This window comes from Carettochelys insculpta, chromosome 2 (assembly GCF_033958435.1).
Source record: "Carettochelys insculpta isolate YL-2023 chromosome 2, ASM3395843v1, whole genome shotgun sequence".
Taxonomy (NCBI): Eukaryota; Metazoa; Chordata; order Testudines; family Carettochelyidae; genus Carettochelys; species Carettochelys insculpta.
In genome coordinates, this window is record NC_134138.1 from 234600323 (window position 1) to 234618431 (window position 18109).

The 18109-nt window shown below is 41.2% G+C and overlaps 1 protein-coding gene across 1 annotated transcript in view; it reads left to right on the forward strand.

Annotated features, from left to right (window-relative positions):
- Positions 1-18109, forward strand: part of CLXN (calaxin) — a 22084-nt gene continuing 3975 nt past the window's right edge. The window contains exons 1-5 of the mRNA XM_074984748.1: positions 1-200; positions 3237-3392; positions 6665-6769; positions 13324-13475; positions 15939-16043. Of these exons, the coding sequence (XP_074840849.1) occupies positions 143-200; positions 3237-3392; positions 6665-6769; positions 13324-13475; positions 15939-16043 (576 nt within the window). The 5' untranslated portion in view covers positions 1-142. The remainder of the gene's footprint in view (positions 201-3236; positions 3393-6664; positions 6770-13323; positions 13476-15938; positions 16044-18109) is intronic.

Below are 18109 nucleotides of genomic sequence, written 5' to 3' on the forward strand. Positions count from 1 at the left end.
TCCCGCCCCTCAGCGGGAGACTCCGGCTTTTGCTTGGTGATTGGCTGGGCTCCGGTCTCCTGTTTCCATGGTGACAGCGTGCGGCTGCTAGGCGGAGTGGTTCCCGGTCTCCCGTGGTGAGCCGCGCCGGCTCGAGAGCAGCATGAACCAGAAGAAGCTGCAGAAGCTCGCGGAGTCACTGTGCAGGACCGCGAAGCATTGTGAGTGCGCGGTACGGACCGCGCCCCGGGCTCTCCCCGCCGTGCCCCGCACAGGAGGTGCTTCCTCCCAGCCCCCAGCGGCGCCAGGCACAACCTGTCGGCCCTTCCCTCTTGGCCTGACTTCCTCACCGTCCCGGCACCCTCAGGATTCGGCTCTCTAATGCGCAGCCCAGGCACTCCCCTTCAGGCCTCCTGGATCCAGCCCTGTAAGGTCTAACCCCAGACGCTCCCTTGCAGCCCCCCCTGAACCCAACCCTCTATTGCCAAGCCCAGACCCAGGCGCTCTCCTGCTCCCCTGAACCCAACCCTCTAATGCCCAGCCCCCGCCCCCAACCTGCAGGAATTCAGGCGCACGATGCCCAGACCAGCCACTCGCCTGCAGCTCCTCCCCCCAGTCCAGCCCTGCCCCAGGCACTCCCCTGCAGCCCCACCCCGCAGATCCAGCCCTCTAATGCCAGGCACTCTTCTCCAGACCCCCTGAATCCAACCCTGTAATGTCCAGCCAGGCTCCCCAGCCACTTCCCTGCAGCCCTGCTGGATCCAGCCCAGGCATTCCTCTGACCCCCTGGATCCAGCCCTGCCTCAGGCACTCCCCTGCAGCCCTGCTTGATCCAGCTTTCTAATGCCCAGCCCAACCCCAGGCACTCCCCTGCAGCTCCCTGGATCCAGCCCTCTAGGCACCAACTCCCCACATCCCCATGAAACCAGCCTTTAGGGTTTGACCTGCCGCTTCCCACTGTTGTGGAACTTCTGCCTTCATAAGTTGTATAGCTTCCTACTGGCTTGCACTTACTCATATGTGTTTAGCTCACAGTATGTTCTACATTGTCCATGTCTTTTATACATTCTCACACTGTTATAGGCCCCTCAATATTTGGGATTTCAAACTGAGATGGGGAACACACCATTCTCTATATCAGTGGTGTCCAATAGGCATAAGAGGGAATTTAGTTGTGGTTGTTGTCCTTCCATAGTCACCATAGCACCCCCCCCCAACCAATCTAAATAAATGCCTTCTCCAGAGTCAGGCACCCTCAAGCCCCCATTTTAAATCAAGTGGGTATACCTGCAGACATGCAGCTAAATGACGCATATGGCAGCCTGCTGGAGGCTAACACTAGTGAGCAGTGTCTCGCCCATGGGCCTCTTATTACCCACCCCGATCTAAGATGCACTTAAAATTAATTAAATGGTAGTACCCTCCTTTAAGCGGAGCTGAGGTAGTGTTACATCTCTTTTTGGAAATAACTGTCTAACATCTCATGACTCCTCAGGAAATTCTCTGTTTCTGAGAGTTACTTAAACATGTTTTTTTGCTGTTCTTATAACTTGCTAAAGATTTATTAAAATCATCAAATCAGAGAATACTAGAACTGGAAGGGACCTCATGAGGCCATCAAGTACAGTCTCCTGCCCTCAAGGCAGGACCAAGCACCATCTATATTATCCCTGCTAGGTATTTATTCTACCTGTTCTTAAATATCTCCAATGAGGAGAGTCTACAGTCATCCTAGGCAATTTATTCCAGTACTTAACTGCCCTGACAGGAAATCTTTCCTAATATCTAACCTAAACTCCCCTTGCTGCAATTTAAGCCCATTGGTTCTTGTCCTATCATTAGAAGCTAAAGAGAATAATTTTGATCCCTCCTCCTTGTAACACACTTTTAGGTACCTGAAAGCCGTTATTGGGTATCCTCTGAGCCTCCTCTTTCCCAAACTAAACAAACCCAATTCTTTTAAACTCATCTCAAAGGCCGTATTTTCTAGACCTTTAGTTGCTCATTTTAGTTGCTCTTCTCCGGACCCTCTCCAATTTCTCCACGTCTTTTCTAAAATATGGTGAGCAGAACTGGACACAGTACTCCAACTGAGGCCTAATCAGTGCAGAATGACTTACTTGATTTAAACCCTTGTACTCTGAAGGGAACATAGGTCATCTGCAAGTCTCCTTCACTTCAGTCTCTCTTGAGACAAAACTTCTAGCTGACTCCAGGAGCACCCCAGTTGTACGTCAGTCTCAGTAGATCTCCACATTGTCCGGGTCTTCCTCTTTTGCATTTTCTTTGTGGTTCCATGTGAGAGCTTGACGGACTATGCTGAATGGTGGTTTTCTGAGAGTGTTGCCTAGCCATCCCCACTTTCTTCTCTTTATTTGAACGTCAAGTGGTTCTTGTCCTGCTCTGTTCCAAAGCTCCTCATTTGTGAAAAAGTCTTGCTATTTGATACAAAGGATGTACCTCAGGCATTTGTTTATGAATGTTTGTAGCTTGTGATTTGAAGATTTTTTTTTTTTAGTACACCAGATCTTGCATCCATACAAGAGTATATTCCTCACATTTATGTTGAAGATCTGCAGTTTCATCTTCGCAGAGATTATTTGTGAACACCATATGGGATGAAGATTCTTGAATGCAGCTGTTGCTTTTCCTATCCTGGCATTGATATCCTTGTCTCTTCCTCTGTCTCTGTCCATAATACTCCCCAAGAACATGAACTGCTCCACATCTTCGAGGCCATCCCCTCCCAGTGTGATGGAGTTGTTGCTGGATTGGTTGATCCTCACTGTCTTGGTCTTTCCCCAGTCATTGAGGCAGTTTTGTCTAGCGTTGTGACCTTTTCTTCCATGCTTTCATGTTGGTATGAAAGGAGGGCAATATGGTCAGCAAAATCAATGTCCTCTAGCTGTTCGAAAGTGTCTACTGAATGCCCCATTGATGGCCATCAGTTGTTCTGCTCATTATCCAGTTCACTGTGATCAAGAACAAGAAAGATGACAATAGGCACCCTTGAATAGTAACAGAGAGATAGCTACGTGCGTCTGTCCCGTGAAAGCTCATCACCTAATAAATTATTTTGTTAGTCTTTAAAGTGCTACATGATTGCTTTTTTGTTTTAATGGGCACCCTTGTAAGAGTGGAAGAATTACTTCTAATAGAATACTAATAGAATTACTAGTACAATGTTAAGGTTGGAGCTTCTCCTTAGTTTTGCATAGGACTTAATTTTGTAACCTCTGTAACTTTTTATTTCACAGTCAATAAAACTGAAGTGGAATGTCTCATAAAGCTCTTCCACACCCTGGTGCTTGAACCCAGCGATCGGCGTGCAGTTATTGGCTTAGATCGTAACATGTTCAGAAATATTCTGCATGTCACATTTGGGATGACAGATGACATGATTATGGACAGAGGTGAGACTAATCAATTAAACATATTGTAATTTCTGTAAAAAGACACCTAAGGCAACAGTTTCGAAATTAGTCTGTGAAGCACATGCTAGTGATCCATGGAGTATTCCCAGCTGGAAATGTAGCTGGAAGCAAGGAGGAGGAGCTGCCTGTTTGTTAATTAACATCCCCCCAAACAAAAATTCTGTCTAAACACTCCACTATATACCATGCTCTGTGGAGATGAGAAAACAGATCTGAAGTTTCCTATGAAAAGGCACATTGATTGACATCTCTTCCTTGAGTATGATCTCTCACCCATATTCAATGTTTTTTTTGTGGTGTCCAGAGTCAAGTCACTGCATTTTCTCCCTGCTCCAATGAGAGAGAGAGAGAGAGAGAGAGTGTTGTTGGTATTAAACTGTCCAGAACAAACTCTGCAGGTTAACATTTGGTATTGGATGCTCCAACAATGTGTTATAGAAATTGCACATAGAGAAGGGAAAGAAAATATGGCAGCATATACCCTGTCCAGGGTTCTGACCCACTGCATCTGGATCACTAGATAGCTAACTCTCCTGCAGCTTTGTATGACCCTAAGAGCCTATCAGCGGCAAAGGGCTCTCTAGTAGGTAGCAGAGAGTCTCATTTGGCCTGACCTGCTTAGTGCACCCGAAACACTATAGTCACATTTATGTAAAAGGTGTCTTATCCTTTACCAACTGGCAACTCACTGATCATCAATATTCTTGCATGTTACATGGTAATTGACATTTCAAAGAGCAATACAGACATGCTGGAAATATGTGACTAAAATATGTTTAAAGCAGGCATATTTGAAAAGATGAACAGGTTTTTTCTTAGGCAGATATGTGTGAAGTTCCCCTGTTTTGCAAGCCATGAATAACAGGGAAATAGCAGCAATAAACAAAGCAATCAGCTTGCAGCAAAAGGAAATACATCCTTTGCTCTGTAGAAATCATAGCAAGAAACATTAAATAGGAATTCACCATGATGGGACACTTTGATCAAAGTGATGTTGCTCTGCACCCCACCCTCCCAGAGCAGACAAGAGACACACCTTCCTGGCTCTGAACAAAAGGACATTGAACTTTGGAGGACTATCAGAAATTATAAAAAGACTTTGCTTTATTCTTTACCAGAGCAGGCAAAGCAAACAAGTGCTTTGAACTCTTTGTTGATTCCTTGATAGAAGAATGGTTTGGGGCTCTACTGCACTGGCATAAATTCCCTTTAGCTCCAAGCAGGGTACCAAGGATATACTGAAAAGCTGGGTCTGATTAATTCCCACACGGGTGCTGTGGGGAAGCAGCTGAGATCTGATTCTCCCATGCTAGGAATATGAAAATATGGTCCTATGGACAAAACGAGGCATTGATCCTGAGGAAAACGTTATACAGAAACATGTAATTAAAGACAGTATCATAATGCTTGCAAAAGAAACTGAATTAAGGTTGACCAGGTAATCTTAATTCTGGCATTTCCTAACTTTGCAAGTGCTGAATTCAACCTGTGTAATTTTTTTCACATAATTTCCATGTATGTAATATTCCAGTTCACTGCAACAGTACAGGAGTATTGCCATTGCTTAATTTCCACTGAGAACCAGGGCCCAAGTTACTAATTATTTTAAAAAGAACAAAAAAGCAGTCCAGTAGCACTTTAAAGACTAACAGAATAATTTATTAGGTGATGAGCTTTCATGGGCCAGACCCACTTCTTCAGATCATAGCCAGACCAGAACAGACTCTGTTACTATTTGAAAAGAACATTTGAGATGCAAAGTACAGTATTAATACCAGTATTAACAAAGGCTCCGCTGATAGCAAAGTTACATACAATAGATTTGTTTCTGATAGGGAAGGGTGAAGAGAAAAAATATGCACGTTTCTGCAAGATGGCAGAAAGTTCTTGTTACTTAGTGTATAAAAAAATGTGAATTTTTGGATTATTTCATCTATGGCTGCCTAAAACAAAACATTATTGCTAAATTCCTTCTATCTGCAAATGTTTTTAATAGTGTTTCTCCTGTAGATTTTTATGGGTATTTTTGCTGGTTACCAGTGGTACGTAAATCCAGCAAAGCAACAGGTCAGCTCGCAGAACAAATTGACTATTCCACCTGTGGTAACCTTGATTCTTGACACAAGATTCCTATGGGAGTGGATATTAAGCTTCATGTTTTCAACAGAATAGTCGAAAAAGGGAAACTGTGGAAAGGTGAAGCATATCAAAACATGCAAACATCATCAGCTTTTTATTTTTTTTTGTATTTATACTCAGTGAAAGAAAGGATGCTTTGTTTCATAGAATCACAGAAATGGAAGACTGAGCATAGTAACAAAAATGGAAGACTGGAAACAGCCTAAGTAGGTTATTTAGTCCCATCTCCTGTGCTAAGGCAGAACTAAGTATTATCTAGATAATCACTGACAAGTATTTGTCTAACGTTCTTATAAACCTCCAGTGACAGAGATTCCTCAGCCTCCCTAGACAATTTGTTCCGAGTGCTTGACTATCTTGCAGTTATGAAGCTTTTCCTACTGTCTCACTAACTCTCCTTGCTTAACTATCATGCAGTTATGAAGCTTTGCCTACTCTCTCACTAACTGCAATTTAACTCTGTTATTTCTTGTCCTGTTCTTAGTGGTAAGGAAGACTATTTTACCATCCTCTTCTTTATCGCGACCTTTTACATACTCAGATATGCTTATTGCATTCCCCTTCAGTCTTCCTTTTTCCAGACTAAATGAACACAGCTTTTTTCAGTCTGCCATTGTAGTTCGTGTTTTCTAGACTTTTAATCATTTTTGTTGCTCCCCTCTGGACTGTCTCAAATTTCTCCATATCTTTCCAGAAATATTGTATCCTGAACTGGACAGAATACTCTACTTGCAGCTTTATTAGCACTGAGTAGAGGGAAGGAATTACTTCTCATGTGTTGTTTACAGCTCACCTGCTAATATGTCCCAGAATGTTTGCTTTTTTTTAAATTTTTTCAACAGTATTACGCTGTTGACTTTTATTAGTGTGTAATACACCATAACCTCCAGATCCTTTTCTGCCATACTCTTTCTTATGCAGTCATTATCCACTACACATGTGTGTAATTGATTGTTCCTTCCTAAGTGTAGTTCTTTGTCCTTACTGAATTTCATTCTTTTTCTTTCAGACCTTTTCTTCAGTTCATAAAGATCATTTTGAATTGTTTGACTTTGCATTACCCCTCTCTGAATATTATACATGCAGTGCATCTAACTTTTTTCTCTTTTCAGTGTTCCGTGCTTTTGACAAAGACAATGATAGCTGTGTCAGTGTAACAGAATGGGTAGAAGGGTTATCAATATTTCTTCGAGGGACATTAGAAGAAAAGATGAAATGTAAGGTTTACGTGTGTGTCAGTTTGTAGTAATAATTAAATTTATAACTATTTAAACCTACTTTTTAAACATAACTAACACTAATAAGCTCTTTTATAAAATTCAAGATAATTGGACTATTTTCCTTTTAACAATTTCATGCTATTGGGTTGAGTCTTTCACAGCTCATTACTATTGGAATTTTATGTTTTCCTTTTCTATGCTTGCATGGAGTCCGCAGCTATTAAACAGTAAAATCAAGAATTAAGACATGTAAAGGCCAAAACTGGGCCATGTGAGATGCTGTTCATGGGAAGCTTCACAGGACCTAAGCAAGTGCAGAGAAGTCTGGAAGTCACTTTCACCAAGACACGGGTGAAAATGTCAGCCTAAAAGAGTGATTTTTTTTTTTAAGCATAGCCTTTAATTTAATGTTAAATGCTGTTTTAAGATCTTTTAAAACAACTCTTCAAAATCTCTGCATTCATTTCAAGAAAAAAGCAATTAGTGGGTTTAATACAAGAGATGGAAACAAGATCTCACCATCAACCCCCAACTCCATTTGATTTTTCTGTATTTGGACAGGTCTTCTGAATGGGAGGCTGCAGAGTTCAAAGTGGTGCTCAGCTGGGAGCTATTCAGAGACCCTTTTCGAACAAAATAGATGACAAATGGAGCTGATGGGAGAATGTCAGTTCCATCTTGCAACACGTTTTCAACACTTGCCTATGTTTCAGGGCAGAATGAGATGAAGAGTGAGCCTGTTGGTTAGGGTGCTGGCCTAGTATGTGGAAAATTCCTGCTTCAAATGAGGATGAGCATCTACTCATCTGCTGTTTATATAATTCAGAATTATTTGAGGGGATTTTCCTTGAACAGTTTAATACCACTGGTTTGAGTCCTCCTAAGCTTGTTACCATTGAGATTTCATGTTTTCCATCCATATTGGGCACAGCTGGCAGCTGAACTTAGGCTTTCCACATCCCAAGCTAGTATCCAAACCACTGGGCTGTGAAGTGAAAGTCTTGCTTCCTTCCCTGCTTCCAGCTGCTGGGGAATCAAATCTGGCCCTGAGAAACCTTTCTGTCAAGCCTATCAGTGAAACAGATATGTTTCCAAGAAATATTTCTCTTTTAACAAAACATAAGAATGGTCATACCATCTAGCCCAGTATCCTGTTTTCTGGCAATGGCCAATGAACAGAACAAATAGTCATCAAGTGATCCATCTCCCTGTCACCCATTCCCAGCTTCTGATAAACAGAGGTTAGGTACACCAACCCTGCCCCTCTTGCTTATAAGTTGTTGATGGAACTATCTGTGAATTTATCTAGGATTTTTAGGGGAGTGGGTTGTTTTTGTTTTATATTTTTTTTAACTCCTGTATAGTCTTGGCCTTCACAACATCATCTGGCAAGGAGTTCTGCAGGTTTACTGTGCGTTGTATGAAAAAATACTTCCTTTTGTGTGTTTTAAACCTGACGTCTATTAATTTCATGAACACTAGTTCTTGTGTTACAAGAAAGTAAGCAAGCATTATTTAATCTTTCTCCACATCAGTGATGATTTTATAGACTTTTCATCTCCCCACTAATGGTCTCTTTTCCAAGCTGAAAAATCCCAGATGTATGAATCAACCCACATGGAAGCTCTTCCAAACTCCTAATCATTTTATTGGCCTTTTCTGAACCTTTTCCAATTTCAGTACTGTATATATTTTTGAGATGTGGTAGCCACATCTGCACACAGCATTCAAGATGTGGGTGTACCATGGATTTACGTAAAGAGAATATGATATTTTCTCTATTATATTCTATCCCTTTCTTAATGATTTCCAACATTCTGTTCACTTTTTTGACTGCTGCAGCACATTGAGTGGATGTTTTCGGAAAACTATCCACAGTGACTCCAAGATCTTTCTTGAGAGGTAACAGCTAATTTAGACCCCATCATTTTATATGTATAACTGTAGTTATGTTTTCCAATATGCATTACTTTGCATTTATCAACGTTGAATTTCATCTTCCATTTTATTGCCCAGTCATCCAGTCTTGTGAGATCCTTCTGTAGTTCTTTGCAGTCTGCTTGGGACTTAACTATCTTGAGTTATTTTGTATCATTTGCAAATTTTGCCACTTCACTGATTAACACTTTCACCTGATCATTTATGAGTGTGTTGAAGGGGATTAGTTCCAGAACGTACCCCTGGAGTAAACCACTGTTTACCTTCCTTGACTCTAAAAATGGCCTTTAAGAGCCTTTAATGAGGGGACCTTTTCAAAGGCTTTCTGAAAGTCTAAGTTCATTATATCCATTGGATCCCTTTTGTCTGCATACTTGTTGACCTCAAAGAATTCTAGTAGATTGGTGTGGCGTGATTTCCCTTTATAAAAAACTTTACATTTCCCCAAATTATATTTCTGACAATTTTGTTCCTTTATTACAATTTAAACCAGATTGCCCAGTACTGAAGTTAGACATTCTGGCCTGTAATTGCTGGGATTGCCTCTGGAGCCCTTTTTAAAAATTGCTGTCATATTATCTATCTTCCAATCATTTGGTACAGAAGCTGATTTAAATGATATGAGCTACTACAGTTAGTAGCTCTCCAATTTCACATTTAATTTCCTTCAGAACTCTTGGGTTAATACCATCTGGTCCTGGTGACTTATTATTGTGCTGAAGCAAAGGACTTCTCTGTGTTTAGGTGGCTAACACTCAGCTTTATTGAATTCAATAAGGCAACAGATGAGCCAAACTGGACACGAGTAAAACCAGGTCCAGCAAGGCTGCTTGATGCAGCTAACGCTAGTATTTTACACCCTTACACAAACAAGTCCAGCATCAGAGGCAATTAGTTAGAGAAACATAAATCATTTTCAGAGAGAACACTGTTATCAGCAAGGAGGAACAGGTATCAGGGAGTAAGAGCCCCAACTCCAAACAGTTAATTAACACATTCTGCTTAGCTCATCCTCCCTGTCATTCCCAAACAGGTTAGGAAAAGTCCAAGCTCTTGTGTACATGCAGAAATAAGAAACGTGAAATGGCTTCTATATAAGATGGCTTCCACAACTGTTTAATTAGTTAGTTCCAAAACCTCCTCTAATGACATCTTAATCTGGGACATTTTCTCATATTTGTCATCTAAAAAGAATGGCTCAGGTTTTTGAATCTTCCTCATATTCTGAGTCAGGAAAACAGATGAAAAAGAATTAATCTAGTTTCTCTGCAATGGACATATAGTCTTTGAGTGCTCCTTTAGCATCTCAATTGTCCAGTGGCCCCACTAATTGTTCAGCCAGCTTCCTACTTCTAATGTACATTAAAAATTGCTATTACTTTTTGAGTCTTCGCTAGGTGTTCTTCAAATTCTTTTTTACTTTCCTATTTATATTTTTACACTTCTTTTTTTTTTTTACCAAAGTTAATGCCGTTTCTATTTTCCTCAATAGGATTTAACTTCCATTTTTCAGTGAAGTCATTTGGTTCTCTTAGGCTACGTCTACACGAGCCCCAAACTTCGAAATGGCCATACAAATGTCCATTTCGAAGTTTACTAATGAAGCGCTGAAATGCATATTCAGCACTTCACTAGCATGTGGGCAGCCGCAGTGCTTCGAAATTGACGCGGCTCACCGTCGCACAGCTCGTCCCGACAGGGCTCCTTTTCGAAAGGACCCCGCCTACTTCGAAGTCCCCTTATTCCCATCTGCTCACAGGAATAAGGGGACTTCAAAGTAGGTGGGGTTCTTTCGAAAAGGAGCCCTGTTGGGACAAGCCACGCGGTGGCGAGCCGCATCAATTTCAAAACGCCGCGGCCGCCCGCATGCTAATGAAGCGCTGAATATGCATTGCAGCACTTCATTAGTAAACTTCGATATGGCCATTTGTATGGCCTTTTCGAAGTTTGGGGCTAGTGTAGACACGGCCTTACTGTTTTTCACTTTGCGGGTATACATCTAAGTTAAGCTTCTATTATGATGTCTCTAAAATATTTCCATGCAGCTTGCGGAGATTTCAATTTTAGAACTGTACCTTTAATTTTTTTATTTATTTTTGTGTAGTCCCTTTTTCTGAAATAAATGGTACAGGGTGGGGCTGCTGTGGTGTTTTCACAGCCACTGCAATATTAAGTTTAACTATATCATGTTTGTCATTACCAAGCACTCCAGCTATATTCACCTCTTGGACCAAATCCTGTGCTCTATTTAGGACTAAATCAAGATTTGCCTTCTCTTTTGTGGGTTCCAGGAGTAGCTGTTCCAAGAAGCATTCCAAGCAAAATTGCATCTTTCAACTTAAGGGGATATACTGTCTCAAAACCTACTAAGAAATTCTGTTTAGATTAAGGGGTTGAAAGAGAGGAGAAACCATTTTTCACCATAATTTATACTAGCCAGTAATCTGCATGCCCAGGGAGGAAGGGAAAGAGAAAAACTTAAAAGGAAAGAAAACTTTAGAATGCTTAGCACAAAAAAAAAAAAAGGTTTCCAGATTGTTTGGAGCTTTTTTGGCTTATTGCTACTTGGGTTGGTGAAATGTTGACTGTTCAAGGAGTGTGAGCCTTTGAATATTGTGTGATACTGTCTATACATTCACTGTGTTGGGAAGGAATTTGTCTAGTATTGACAGCCATCTGACTCCTCAATTGGTGGCAAATCTGTAAGACTAAAAGAAATTCTGGTTCTATTGAAGTCAGTGGGAAAATAACTATTGACTTCAACATGGGCAGGATTTTATTCAAAGGCAGGAACCTATTTTTGCTGTTGTGAAAGTTAGGTATATCACTTGTGATACTGTAGTGTAAGATACAAGAGTAATTGGCAGTTTCTACACATGCCACTTGTTTCGAAAATTACATGCTAATAAACTGCCAAAAATGCTAATGAGGCATGGATGTAAATTTCCAGCGCTTCATTAGCATATAGTCTCATGAGTTGGAGTCTGGAAGAAGGTCTTCCGGACTCCAAAACAGCGCGTAGAAGCCCAACCCCTGGGAGATCTTCCGGAAGGAGGCCCCTGGGGGATCTCCTGGAAGGAAAGCCTCCTTCCGGAAGACCCTTCTTCCTAAAAATTTTAATAGCTTTGTGTACAGGAAGAAATTTTCAGAAAGAAAGAACATTTTCAGGAAGAAGGGGCTTTTGGAAGGAGGATTTCCTTCCGGGAGATCCCCTGGGGGCCTCCTTCCAGAAGATCCCCTGGGGGCTGCGCTTCTACACGCTGTTTTGGAGTCTGAAAGAGCTTCTTCCAGACTCCAATTCATGTGACCGCATGCTAATGAAGTGCTGGAAATTTACATCCACACCTCATTAGCATTTGCTGGGCCATTTATTAGCATGCTGCTTTTGGAATAAGTGGCATGTGTAGAAACGGCCATTGAAAGCAGTCACGTATTAGAAAAGAGGAAGCAACAACAAGTATTTTTGATTGATTAATATAGTAAAAAGAAACTATTAGAGTATTTAGAGTCTTTCTTTGCATTAAAGGATGCCTGATTTGCTGTTTTTGAACAGATACAGCGCATGCTCAGATTTTCTGCCCCTTTCTGAACTGGTTAGGGGTCATATTGTAATACCAAGGAAGGTAGTAATACCTCAGTAGTATGGGTAATTGATTCAGTTCTTCCCTATCTACCTCTCACTCAGTTTCTTTCACAGAGGAGTCAATCTACAAATTGGAAACCATTTTTCCCCCCCTTGAAACAGGATGCCTCGGTGAGTAGGACCAGACAGGGCTGCAGCTTGTTTCTCCCACATGGGGCAGGGCTGAGGTAGAGGAGCTCTTGTGATGCCTGCCCTGCCCAGGACTTGAAGAGGTATCTGAGCTCAATCATCTACCCCGTGGACTGGTGGAATGGGGAGTATCCAGCCCGTGTAGAAGGCTAAAGGACACTGCTGCCAACTTAACATCTAGTCTAGGGGTCAACAACCTTTCCGAGTCGGAGTGCCAAAATTTGACTTTTTGACCTCTATCTACAATCCAAGTGCCAGCGATACTTTTTAAAGTCACTAATAGCCCCACTTACAACAGCTTTATTAACAAATAAAGATGTAGAGCTTTACGGTTTAGATGGTGGTTGGTAGTATTAGCTGGTTTTTTGTTAATCCACAAACAGCATGGCTTTTAGCAAGCTCCCAGCTGCATGGGGGAAATGATGAAGGGCAGTTCTCCCACCTCGTGTGCTGATGAAAATCTGCCCACATGACACATTTGCCACCCATGTCGGGGGTTGCTGACCCCGATCTAGTCATTTGTAAACCAAGAGTTTATATTCTGCATTCCCTTAGCCACTCACTTACACCTGCATCCCAAACTGCAACTTTAAACAGAGTACCAAAAACTCACAACTTTCTTATAGCCTTTCTTACAATCCAAATAATCACTCATTTTTGTAACATTTACCTAAAATCAAGTCACTTGCTATGCATTGCGTATGTGTGTTTAATCTATTATATACTTTAGCTGAAATTAAAGTATAAAATTTTATTTATGTGTCGGAACACTGAGCTAACAAGCAACTCATGATTTGGGAAATGTTTGTATGCAATTACATTAGTTTTATCTTTTAAAAAGATTGTTTTGAGGTCTATGATCTGAATGGTGACGGATACATTTCACGAGAGGAAATGTTTCATATGCTGAAGAACAGCCTGCTGAAACAACCATCAGAAGAAGATCCTGATGAGGGAATTAAGGACTTGGTAGAAATAACACTGAAGAAAATGGCAAGTACCAAAACTAAATAGCAATGTGTTTTGTTTAAGGTGAACCTCTCTAATATCAATTAACTGATCTTCAGAACAACCCTACGGAGGTAGAAAAATATTATCCCTACTTTACAAATGGAAACTGAAGCACAAAGATATTAAGTGACTTGCCCAGGTTATGCAGCAGGGCCAGGACAGAGCCAAAAATATAACTCCAAACTCATGAATTCCAATCCAGTGTCTTAACAACAAAACCACTTACCTTGTTCAGCTCATTACACTAATACATATTTTGCTGATCAAAGAAACTTATTTTTAGAGTAAAAGTCCAGTTGACAAAAATCAAGTTGTAGCTGTTTCCATCTACATTTTTATTTACTAAAACTGTATGTTTATTACTTGATTTTTATCATGTAAATCTTACTGTTCTCATTTACTAATTCTGTTAGAATACAACATCAAGGCTATTCATGGAAACTATGTGCCTTATCAATGAGACTATTCGTGTGAGTAATGAATGCTGAACTGAATGCTAACGTTGTAGCAACATTTCCAGTAACATAAGCAAGTTGCTATACATTGTTTAATATTCAAGTGATATTATGCATGGGAGAACAATAGCATTTCCAACCTCAAACATTGAAAAATCAGGTCAGTTTACAGAAATGTGACCTTGGCTTAAAAATAATGAGTTTTAAAATGTAATTTTAGGGTACTTCTTGCTTTCTATGTTTTGAAACTTAATCCCAAGGCTTTTCAATCATTTCTGCGTAACCATGAGGACTAGAAATTTAATTTTTAAGAAGTATCTAAAAGCTCAGATTCTCACATAGTAAGTAAGATGAGTTGAGGCTTTAAGACACCAAATATCACAAGACTCATGATAAAATCACAATAGTCAGCAATAATGCTACACCATATTAGGAATGTCAAAGAATATTTAACTTTATTCCTAGGAATGTCAAAGAATAAATTTAAAAACTCTTTGATGTTTTCTTCAAATTCCATCTAATTTAATTGAGCCATAAACAAGCATTGCATGTCTGCAACAGCATTTTTAAAAATGTATTTATTCCTGTTTATTGTAATGAGCCACTGAATCTGAATAACATTGTCATTCACAAGATTTACCAAGGTCTTATGCTAGTTATATTAATAAGGAACCCTTCAGAACAAGCCTGTCAGCATCACGCAAGGACCATTAACAGGCAGAGAGAGACTTTTTAGTTCAGTTTTTAATCATTCTACTCTTCCAATTTGCTTATTTTTAAATGTAAGAAATTTCATGTGTTTAGGGCAACTTTCATAACAGTAAAATAATTTATTTCAAAAATTATCAATATAAACTCCAGTCTTGGTGCTCATGTATCCCATGTATGTGAAACCAGATTCTCTTGGCCAACCATGTCTGTTGGAGTCATGTCTGCACTCTAGATGCTCTGTTCTTTGGGTAAGGAGTCATGAGTGACCCCGATCATCCTTCAGTTCCTTATTACTACCTGTGGCAGTAAGAGAACCCCTCTATGTACAAGTCTGTGCACTGTGCTTGTTGGTAGTAGTACTGATAATGTTGTTTATTTGCCACCTGGTGGCCAAAAACAATTTTTTTTGGTTAGATACTTAGTATTAGACTACATTTCTTCTACCTCACCCTCTCCCCTTTACCAGGGCTCTAGCAGGATTGCAGAAGCAAAATCCCTGAGGCTTAAAACCTGACCAAGGTGTGGAGCTTCAGTGTTGCTTAACAGAAGGTATACCAGGTGACTTTTTGCCTATAAAAATGTTTTGTGGGCAATATCCATATGTCACTCTTCTAAGTGGACTCTAAAGTTAGAATGAAACTTACCCAAGTTGTGTGTCAGGAGGTATTCTGTATTAACGTCCATGATGCCAAAAGAAAGGATGTTGCAATATGTCAACCCTACGGTCAGTCCCTTTCCACGAGCACTCTCACAAGTCAAAACTCTACCCCAAGATCACATGCTACATTAACCAATAGGTCCTAGTTATCTGCCTCCATTCCTGCTTTGACTACATCAGACAGCTGGGAAGGAGAACCCACTTCAGCGGTAATGTGAGATGTAGATCTTGCTTCCTCATGTCTACCAAGTTGAGACAGAAGATTCAACAACTATCTGACTCCTCTAAGGCTCAACAACTGAAGGTTAGGCAACAACCTGATACATATCCCTCTGGTGTGTCAATACCAACTGCTAAACATGTGCCAGTTAAAGGTGCCAGTTAAATCTGTGGACTGTCCTTTCTCTGGCACCAGTCTATCAGAACTCATTTTTTTTGATGGCCTGCTGTATCTATTCCATCTCTGTTGCCACCTAAAGCACAGAAGGCATCAAATGATCTAAATGTAAGACTGATACCACAGTCACTGTTCCTTGAGAGGCTGAGGTTGGTGATATCTTACAGCAACAGGTGGCTTAGCTAAGTAACCATTTTTGTCCAATAATGCTTATCTTTTCCTAGGACTATGATCATGATGGCAAACTCTCTTATACAGATTTTGAAAAAGCTGTTAGAGACGAAAATCTTCTCTTGGAAGCATTTGGACCATGTCTGCCAGACTTCAAGGTATTAAATCCCTCCTGGATGCTTAAAAAAAAACAAGTGAAAATACTGCCCTTCGGGCTAAGTATTGCCTTGAAAGTTTAACACCACAATACATACATTCTCAGTTCTCGGAGAAGTGCCAGCTCTCCAGCTAGAAGATATTTACATGTCCATGCTGGATTCATGTGTGTGCCACAGCAAGACCCACACAAGGGGTAGACAAAAAGTAGCCCAAGGGCCTGACGCAGATCACCTGGAGGACTAACAGATGCTTTGTTCACCTTAGCATTCACAGGAATAGCCACTCTTGGTTCCTGTTGGCCAGAGTTTACTGAATATGGTGAACAGTACAATGAAAGTTGTGAAGTGCTTGTTGCTCACACATTAGCATGACCAATAAGTGGTGGCCCAGCCTGTGCCAATTCCCACAGCTCCCATTGCCTGGAAACAGCACACTTCAGCCAACAGGAGCTGCAAGCATTCTTGCCTGCAGATGTTCAGGTAAACAAAGCTTCTGCCAGCCTACGAAGCTCTAATCCTGGCAAACTGCATCCAGCCCACAGGCTGCTTATTGCTCACACCTGATCTCCACAAACGCTTGCAGGTTTAGAGCTTTCAGGATTTCCAGGTCGGCCAGCCAAGCAGACTATTCCAGTTCTGGGGCTTGTAGGAGCCCAGCTCCTCCACAGCCCCACCTCCCATTGCTCCCACTAGACAACTCAGGGAGTGCATGAATTATATTTTGCACGGAACTTCAAAATGTCAAGGTTTTATTGTCAGAACAATACAAACTTAAAATCCACTCATGAAAGAGGAGTACTGTTGCCACTAATCCCTGTCCAGCTGTAGAAAGAAAGGCATTAGAGGATTAAGTGACTTTCCCACTGTCATAGAAAAGCTGGTGAAAAAATTGGACTTAAAATGCTAATGCCTACTGTACTCTAGTTATTAATCCAGGGTCCTGTTGAAGATTCACTTGAAGTGTTACATGCTTGCAACTTCCATGCTTTGTGAACTGTGGTCTAAAACAGGGGTGACCAAACTTTTTATGCTAGGCTCCACTTTTTGTCCTTGCAGTTAGTAGCACCCCCCGCCCCTCCCCCAAACAGTCCTGGAAATATCTCCTAGAAGTGATGTACTCTGCTTCCTCCGTGGCCGTGGAGAAAGCCATGGAGGCAAGTGATATGTGGAAAAGATTAGAGAGATCATTGATCTGGGGTGAGATTTTAAAAATTTCAGTGAAACACACAAGCCCAGTGCTTGAGAGTCAGGTTAAAGGAGGCTACTTCTGGCCCCACTGTGCACACTGTCCCCTGGCTTGCTGCCATGTGGGTGGTGGGGGAGCTTCCTGGAGCAACAGCAGCAATACAGGGAGGGGCAGTCTGACTGGTGCACCACAATTTACCTGAGTGCAGCCAGGCAGTATGGGGGAGGGAACTCCATGCGCAGGGCCAGGTAGGCAGGCAGAACTTCAGAGTCTCAATGCGTGGATGAGATGATGGTGTAGGGAAGAAAGGTTTAGATTTATTAGGAACTGGGGACACTTGGGGTAGGGGGAAACCTATAAAGGAAGGATGGGCTCCACCTAAACCAAGGTGGATCCAGGCTGCTGGCATTAAACATTAAAAAGGTCATAGAGCAGTGTTTAAACTAAGAGATGGGGGGAAGCCGATTGGTGCAGAGAAGCATGTGGATCGGACGGAGACTTCTCTTAGGCGAGACTCCATTGATAGAGATTCTCTAGAATTCACTCAGAAAGAGAAGAAGGGAGATGGGCCAGATCAGATGAGAAAAAATCATATAAAAGAATCCAATACGTCAGGGAAGGGCAGGCATATGAATAGTGGTAGTTTTGTAAAGTGCTTTTACACAAATGCTAGAAGTCTGTCTAATAAGATGGGTGAATTAGAGTATCTTATATCAAAGGAGCAGACTGACATAATAGGCATCACAGAAACCTGGTGGAATAAAGACAATCAGTGGGACGCTATCATACCAGGATATAAAATATATCGGAAGGACAGAGTGGGGTCGAGGGGGTGGCTGAGTGGTAATGTATGTGAAAGATAATATAGAATCAAATGAAA